The sequence below is a fragment of the Harmonia axyridis genome, chromosome 3 (assembly GCF_914767665.1).
Source record: "Harmonia axyridis chromosome 3, icHarAxyr1.1, whole genome shotgun sequence".
In the NCBI taxonomy this organism is placed as follows: Eukaryota; Metazoa; Arthropoda; class Insecta; order Coleoptera; family Coccinellidae; genus Harmonia; species Harmonia axyridis.
This window is the reverse complement of record NC_059503.1, coordinates 43,324,320-43,333,657: the sequence shown is the minus strand read 5'-3', so window position 1 is coordinate 43,333,657 and position 9,338 is coordinate 43,324,320. Positions and strand designations below refer to the sequence as shown.

Below are 9,338 nucleotides of genomic sequence, written 5' to 3'. Positions count from 1 at the left end.
ATATATATATATATATATATATAATATATATATATATATATATATATATAAAAATATATATTTATATATATATATATATATATATATATATATATATATATATATATATATATATATATATATATATATATATATATATATATATATATATATAAAAAAAAATATATATATATATATATATATATATATAAATATATATTTTTATATATATATATATATTATATATATATCTATATAAATATATTATATATCTATTATATATATATATATATATATATATACATTAAACCGCCTTTGGAGAGCCATACATTGTCGTTTTACCATCATTTCGACGTCCTCTTGCAATCCGACGTCCGATATACGGACGTCGAATTGTTTTGCCCAATTCTCAATGTATTATGACTTCATGGCACGTCCTGAGTGCGTATGTCAATTTTTGCCGATGACGTCAGGTATTCTCATCGTGTACAAAATCGTATATTTCAGTTCAAACAACGAACGACCGTAGCGCTGACTACTACCTCTCGCGTATATGTTATATACATCTTCCCCGTTTCATATTGAGAGGATTTGACGACATAAAGTTTGGCAACATAGTCTCATAATAATTCTTATACAGTGCGATCAAGGGACGTCCGTTATACTTTGTTATCTAAAAAAAACTGTTTTCCATGCGTAGCGTCGCTTCTCGATGAAGTGCTTGGATCTGCATTTATGAATACTCACGAAAATCGTCTATCCACTTATCACCGTGTGATGAAGTGATGATGATGTGAGAGACAGAAAGGAGATGATAGTATATCAATTAACTACCTTCGTGAATTTCATAACGACCAACCGTTATGGGATGTTTAATTGATATCTTTGTTTTTTATGGAAATTGTTGATCTGCTATATAAATATTTTTTTTTAAATATTATTGATATTAAATGGAAAATAACAAATAATAAGGGTGTGGTAGAAAAATCTATCACAGAAATTGGAATGACCGTCGATAAAAACAAACGACTCGAATCATTGATTCTCTAGATTGAATGTATTTTCGAAAGTAATATATCCTTTATTCCTGAAGGCTACCTCACACGGTCAATATTATTGAAGCAATATCCATATTCATCAATATAATTAACGTGTGAGGAGTACATAGAAATAATCATATCTATTGATGGCGATAATTTAAAAAAAATAAAGAAGCACTGACCTGAAATCAGAAGCTTTTGCGCGTTTGTCTATATTGGGAAAAAGATAAATCCAATTTGAATACCCTGAGGGCTATTGATTTGATTCTACTCGTTCATGAATTCATCTTTCCTTTTTGAATCTTAATTCTACGCTGAAAGTTTTGAAGTCGTTCCTTCCACCCTGTATACCTCGCGGACTATTTTCATACCTACAAACTACATTTTCATAAAAATTGGTCGAGTCGTTTCGGAAAAGTTCGTAAATTATCACCGTAACACGGAATTTTTACATATAATATTTTCCTCGTTGAAATTTCAAAGTTCATCAACTTCAATGGTTAGTTCGAAAAAAACGTTGTCTCAGAATTAGTATCTCATCATTCTCAACCCACATTGGAATTGATATACATTAATGCTCCGATCGGTCATGAATTATAACACAATATATTAAATTCTATTGCTTATACATCTTCACGAAAAAAAAAATGTGATACAACTAATTCTTGGAATAACATTAGGCGAAAATATAGGGACCAATATGAATAAATTTCCAATTCAATTTCAATTTGACGACAAACATCAATTCAATAATTGCAACCAAATGAGAGATTTAGGGTTTTTTAACAAAACTACAAAGAATCTATAGGGGCACTTGTATAGATCTATATATTAATTTATTTTGATTAATCAGAATTGGGGAAAACATTCTTTTGACTTATTCGTATGTTTTTATTTTTTTTATGATATTCCGTTACTAGCGTAACTATACACATATCTTATCACACTATTCCTAATAGTCAAATATATACATGTAGGGCTTTTTCTGATAACTTTGGATTTACATCTTCCGAACGAATTAAAAAACTCTGCATGCTGAATTTTATCGAATGGAATTTGATGTAAGCAGTATATACTGACATAAGATACTATTTTTTCATCCAGAAAAATCTTATCATTTATGAATATTTCAATATTTTAGAAAGTATGCATCCCCACATTCTTTTTTGTTCTTTCACAACCCTCTTATTAATTTGATTGGAATTTACCAGCTCTTGAATGAGTGTATCAACAGGTCCGACTACTGTATATACTCCGTACAGAGTCAGCTTTTTCGACGTCCATTTCATTAGGGTGTATTTTCATGAGTCGCTTTTTGGACGTCCATATATAACAAAATGTTATTATGAATTAATTTATGTTGATGAATTTCTCTGAGAAATATTCGAAAACGGAAACATGATTCAAAACAGAAACTGTTCTTATATTGGAACATTGAACAACAAACCCTAACTAGAACATTTGAAAGAAACAAATACGGCATTGCATCATTTTAATTCTTACGATGATTCCTATTAATTTGGATCGGACTAAACCGGAAAAATGCGAAATTTTAGCGGGAAAAGATCTGGAATTGAGGAGTTCCTATGATATCGTTTCAGTGTTGTTGTGAGAGTGTAGGTATAAGAAAGTGCAAGATGAACCGCCACCTAACCAGAGCACGAAAAATTTTATCGAGCGCATTGGGTAAGTAGCTATTTTATTATAATTTCGGAAAACATATAATAATAACATATAATAGGAGAGTAATATTATGTAATACCAACAGAGACCAAATTCTATAGTCTATACCCAAAGTTTCTCGATTTTAATATGGAAATAGGCAATAAATATTGCTTAGCAATTTCGCGGAAGACGTTTTATCGAAATTTTGAAATATAACAATCGAGAAATTTCACCTGCTGAGATTTTATCTCGAGTGGTATTCGGAAACACTATACATGGAAAAATTATTCGCAAAGTAATATGATCACTTTCGACAAATTTTCATTTCCTAAACTATTTTGAATTTGGAGAAATGACCAAATAATGGCTAAACGAAGTTGTTAGTCTAGCCGGCTTGCATCGTCTTTCATTTTCTAAATAAAAATGGAATGAGAATGTCTAATTACTGAAGAATGAAAGGATAATTTTCACATCATATTTTTCTTTTTCGGAACTTTTTTTTCATTTTGGCTTTGCACTTCTTTAGGAGAACGAGAAGCAGACCTAAAAATGAATGAAGAATTGAAAAACAATTCATGGAGAAAGTTTTGTAATGTTGACCCTAAAGAATCTTTCAAAAACTCTGACTTTGAAGTACCAAAAGAGGTAAGCTTCTTAGAAAATTGCAATTCATTATTCGAAAATGGAACTAAATCGAGAATCAGAACTCAGTTCAATGTGACAGTGTATCAATATTGTCATATCCTCTAGAAAAATTAATCGATCAATTTTGTATTGATCATTTTATATTGATCTATCGATTTTATATGTGAACTGAAAGTCTTCGATTTTCTAGATGGAATTTGTTGAAAAAATCCCAGAGAATGAAAATGAGGCAGATGATGCTGGAGTCCAAGAAAACTTGTCTTATTCTTTATCCTTTTCGGATTTAGACGTTGACTACGTTCCGTCCAGTTTTGAGGTGTATGAATATTTTTTGAGATTTTGCAACTTCATACGACTGCTTTCATGTTTCAGATCTCGAATGAGGATAATTGCAATTCCCAGGTTAGTGAAGCATTCTCTGTAGCATGTTACATTTTTTTTCATTATGGTAATTTTTATTCTCTCATATGCACATATTAATATTTTGAGTATGATTCAACTAGCACTCCTCACTCGAAAAGTGCTAGTTGTATTATGTAAACTTCCATACTGCCATACTGGTAAAATGGGGTGAGTAGAAACAAAATATTTTTTCTGAGGGATCAATGAACGCCAAGAGGTTTTCAAGAACGAAAACAACGGACTATACGAAAACCAAACTTTCTAACAGTCGGTGGAATGGGGAGCTTTTGAAAAAAACCTGTGTGGTATTTCGAGCTTACAAGATTACTTAGAGCTGATTTCAAAATACAACAAAGAAAAAAATATTGATCAAATTTTCGAAAAATTGTTTTGAAATGTTCATTTGCGGTTTTGTATAGAATAAAGAACGATCTTTTCCAAAAGCTCAATACCCAAAATGGACAACTCAGAGAAAAAAATATTGTGTTTTCGCTTTTTGAGTGCTCGTTCTATTTAAACGAGTGTTATAATCGTTTTGCCTAAATGTCTGTAATTTTCGATTTTCGAACCGATAATGGTCTCATCTCAAACAACAAGGTTCGATTCACTGATGAAGAATCCGTAGTCAAATTCAATTTCGCCCGTAGGGCCGTCCGTTTACACGATTACTGTCAAAGGAAATGTCCTAGAGACTGGAAATTTTCAGTACCGCGGTTGAGTTCGTTAACGACCAAAATAATCAGGGTGTTCCATAAAAGTGGGCATTCGAAATTTTGTTCCCTCAATATCTTAGACAATACTGAACCCATCAAATTGAAATTTTGAGGTCATTTGTACCATATCCATTTCAAGCTTCATACGAAATTATGTGGCAATCGCTTAACCAGAACCATAGAAAATTCAATTGAAATATCGAAAAAAAATTCAATTTTTGTAACAACTGAAATCAATTGGCACATGCAAAATATCAGAGGGATTGCATGATCAGAACCATAGAATTAAATTTTTTTAAATTATCGATTTTTCAGATAATCATAAAATTGTGAATTCGATCATGCTGAAATTTCACAGTCATATATTTAACACCAATCATCAGCCTCATACAAAATTTTGTGGCAATAGTACAATGAACGATTGCTCAAAATTTTCTGCACAGGACTTCTCATAATTTTTTTTAACAACTAGAATTGAACCAAATATTGATAAATTTCAGAACATTCCTTTTTTTCTGACTCGTTCACGTGGAATGCCCCCAATTCCAGTTTTCCTTTACTTCATTAGAATCTCCCAAAATGGATTTTTCATCATTAAAACTTTCTGAGTTTCCACAAAATGAATAAAAGTTATATACAGTGTGGCCATTTAATAAAGTGCCACTTTTAATATCTCGGCCATGATGAAAAATCAGAAAAAATGCAAAAAGAACTAGGTTAGGATTTCATGGGAAACATTTTATACGGTAGATTTCAATCCAGTTGTATCAACCCTGTGAGCATGCAACAGCTAAAATCTTGAATAGGAAGGGCTTTAAATGTCACTTTATTTCAAAGGTGATCCCGTTTATGGTTAGTAATTCCGAAAAAAAAATGGAATTTTGAGCAAATTGGATTGGTAGAATGTTCCCTACACTCCCCATTTTTACCACCCTTAGAATTCTTTTTCCGGAGACATTTGAAGGTGGTTGGGTATAAAACACATCCCAGAGATGTAAATGAATTCAATGTAAGAAAAGGCACTGCAAGCCGAGGAATTCAAGTTTTTCAAAACCTAAGGTTCGAATTTTTGTCTACAAAATAATGAACAACATTTTCAAAATCTTTTATAGTAATTGCAACTTTTGCTATCGTAACTAGGTATGCTACCGTTTTTATTTTTCGGAAGTTCTGACAAGGAAGGGCCAGTGTTTCGTTTTTGTAAGAAGGCATTATAATTACGGTTGAAACAAGGTGACACGTAACCACCTTTTCATTTAAGATTTTAGGGTTTGATGTCTTCACTTTTGCAGGGCTGATACAAATCGATTGGAAAAATCCCTACGAACTAAACTTTATCTCTTTATGCGTTTTTTCTGTTTTTGCATGGGGATCGAGATATTGACGGTGGTACTTTTTCAAATTGACACACCTTATCTCATTGGTACTTCTTCCAGGATTCAGATATACCAGTTGAAATACTTAATTTCGACACGACCTCTGAAGCAAAGGACTTGGGAATTATGGAAAAAGAAAAAAATATGAAACAGAAAAAAATATATAAAAAGAAGGCACCTGAGAGGGACAATTGCTACTTTTGTGAGACTGAGGTTCTTAATTTTAGTAGACACATTGCAAGATGTCACTCAGCTGAGATAGAGGTGCAGCGATTACTTGCGAAGCCTGTGAAGAGTAAGGAAAGAAAAAATCTAATAACGAGCCTAAGAAAAAAAGGAAATTATTTGAGAAATTCCGAGGTATGTTCCAAGCCGATGAAAAAACCACCAGGTGGAGATACCAGTGAATATTTGCCTTGCCTTTACTGTCTCGGATTTTACTCTCGTAAGCAGTTGTGGCGACACAAGAAGAGGTGCACAGAAAATCCTCACTTGGAGAATAACATAAGCTCCACTTCAGCATTATACTTCAAAAATCATAAAACAGATCCTGATTTACGTGACAAAGTATTTCCTAGAATGAGGCCTGATAAAGTGTCTATAGTTGCCCAACAAGATGCACTTATTTGTGCTTTTGGGTCACGTTATTTGAGGGTTCACCGAGAGAAGCATTTCAGAAATGTGACTTCAAGAAAAATTAGGGAACTCTCCCGATTATTAATCGAAGCCAAGAAACTCGATAAATCAATCAACACAATGATGGATATGCTCCAACCTAAATATTATGACACAGTTGTAACAGCTACCAAACTTTGTACTAAGTATGATAAGTCTACAGAATGTTTTCTGTCGCCAACATTCGCCATGAACATAGCAACTTCATTAAAGCAATGTTGTGACTTGGCAATAGTATTCGCTCTAAAAAGAAAACATATTTATGCAACGGTATCTGCAGCAAACGCTGAATCGGCAATAAAAACTTTCGCACAGCTCATTGAAGCCAACTGGAGGTATGATATTTCAACCGTTGCATCGAATAATCTGCACATAAAAAGATGGAATAAAATAACCATCATACCCTTAGCCAAAGACTTGAAACTGATGAAAAATTACCTGACTACTGAAGCTGATAAATCCAAACAAAAATTAAGTAGTGAAAATGAAAACAAATCGGCATACAAAGTTTTAACTGAAACTGTCTATTGTAGGGTGTTATTACTTAATAGAAAGAGGCCAGGAGAATTACAGAGACTATTAATCGATTTATATAATCAATCATCCAAAAGACAAAATTATGAAGAATTTTCCGATGCTATTTCACCTACGGAAAAAATTTTAATGAATCGATTCAAGAGAATAAGATAATAAGAGGAAAGAGAAATCGCGGCGTTCCTGTCCTATTCAGCACAGAAGTTCAGAAAGACATCTCAATAATGAATGAAATAAGACACAAATATGTCAGAGAGGAAAACAGATTTTTATTCGCCCTTCCTGACAGCGATTCACATATCGTGGGTTATAAGGTTCTGGCGAAATATGCAAAAGCCTGTGGGGCAGAAAGACACGATGCACTTACATCTACGAGACTAAGGAAGCACCTAGCCACCCTATCACAGATATTCAGCATGACGGATTCGGACTTGGAGCAATTATCAACATTTATGGGACACACTCCTGGAACCCATAAGAATTCTTATAGATTGCCTGATGACGTTTACCAATCATCTAAAATTGTGAAAATTTTGCTCCTCATGGAACAAGGTAATGTATTTGAAACACATAACTCATTGAAAATATTATTGCAACTATTAGTAAGCCAATACTAAATTGGTCAATTATCTTATCATTGCAGTTCAGAAATCACTTACGAAACAATCTCTACGTGGAATTTTATTATTTTATCCCAAAAATAGTATTATATAATACAGTACTTCTCACATGGCAACATGATTGAAGAAGAAATGATGTTAAAGAAAGAATTGATCTATACCTACCATGCATGCATAAGCATATTTGTAAAATAATGATGATTAATATTGTTGGTGGTGAATTAATGTATTTGCTATCAGAATGAAAATAATGAGAGCTTTTCAGAGCAATTTGAATTTAAAAAAAATTTCATGGATTTTTTGTTGTAAGTTGTGTGTACCGTTTATCTTCAATTCCCAAAAAAAAAGCACTAAAAGAGCGCGAATAAACTATTTTCATTCTGAAACCAGGTGAGGTAAACGAGTAGTAACCCAATTTCGAAACAAAATAGTCATATCTGAGATTGTTTATTGAATTCTTTTACTAAGCGAGATATGTCAGACTCAGATTCTGTCCTCTTTTCGATTTTGCTCTGAAGTTCTGTATCTAGTATAGTGTCTACAATTTTGCCAGATTTTCGAAAGATTATCATCCTTCAAATCAGTTAATTTGGTTTATGAATTTGAAATACTCAAACATTTTCGCATTGAAAAAATTTCATTCGGATGATTAAAAACCGATTCAATGGAATTCATTCATTCATTTTGTTAAATCTAGACGCATTAGCCCAGATTAATAAACTTCAGAGCTAAATTCATACAAGAATTATATAGCATGTCATGAAATATTTTCAGGTACATCTGCTTCTTTCAAAGGGAAAACTCTTGATGAAATCGAAGTTGATTTGGAACAGAACCTAGAAGATGAACTAGAACCAGATGAAGATGCCATTCCAAGCGATGTGAATGATGATATTAATATGGACTACGAAACACTTGAAAGGAGTAGTAGGCAGATTAACATTGAAAGAAGAGAAGAATCTGAGAACGAAAACCAGAAGGATGAGGTTCTGAAAAAAAAGAATAAGAGAAAAAACAACAAAATTCAAAGAACGCCGTGGACAGAGGAACAGAAGAAGGTTGTTAAAGAATTTTTCCAAACCAATATCCGAAATAAAGTACCACCCAAAAGAATCGAGTGTGAAAAACTCATAAGCCAGAATAATGAATTATTGAAGAACAAGGACTGGCTTAAAATTAAGGTTTTCATACACAATGTATATACCCTTAAATGTAAGGGTTAAAATTGAAAAATTGTATCAATTTCAATAGTTTCTTCTTGAATAAAGGTTCACGAATAGACGAGGTTTCATTTTTTCTTCTTCTTTTTCCTCAGTCAGGATATTGGGGATTCTAGAGCTGACCAGGCATATTATTCTTCTTTTGAATTACATTTGATATTCCTATCCGAATTTTTCTTCGAGAATAATTATAATTCAATATAAAGCAATCGTTTTTCCACCCCAAGATTAATTTATTCACACTGCCGAATAATAAACAATATGAGTCGAATGAAAATAAGTGTTATTTTTCCAAAAAACAGATTAGGAAAATACTCGTTCCAGAAGATTAACTATTGATAGATGGGGAATAAAAATGGGGATTATATCATATCAACATCGAATGGTTTTGCATTGTATCGAATAATATATATTATGATATATAGGTATTTATTTTTAGTACTTAGGGCAATTCTTCCTTCTGAATTAT

At 32.3% G+C, this 9,338-nt stretch overlaps 1 protein-coding gene across 2 annotated transcripts; it reads left to right on the top strand.

The window, feature by feature from the left end:
• Positions 1–294: 294 nt before the first annotated feature.
• On the top strand, positions 295–8,831 carry LOC123676429. 2 transcript variants are annotated; one of them, XR_006746939.1, is made up of 5 exons: positions 295–3,329; positions 3,520–3,645; positions 3,702–3,731; positions 5,881–7,581; positions 8,424–8,831. XR_006746939.1 is itself a non-coding variant. In XM_045612306.1 (4 exons), exons 1-4 carry the CDS (start codon positions 3,234–3,236, stop codon positions 7,183–7,185), a joined length of 1,557 nt encoding a protein of 518 aa, XP_045468262.1. In that variant the 5' UTR covers positions 295–3,233; the 3' UTR covers positions 7,186–8,407. The 2 variants fall into 2 exon arrangements, 1 of the variants encoding a protein (XP_045468262.1); XM_045612306.1 differs by lacking the exon at positions 8,424–8,831 and having other exon boundaries at positions 5,881–8,407.
• Positions 8,832–9,338: the final 507 nt, after the last annotated feature.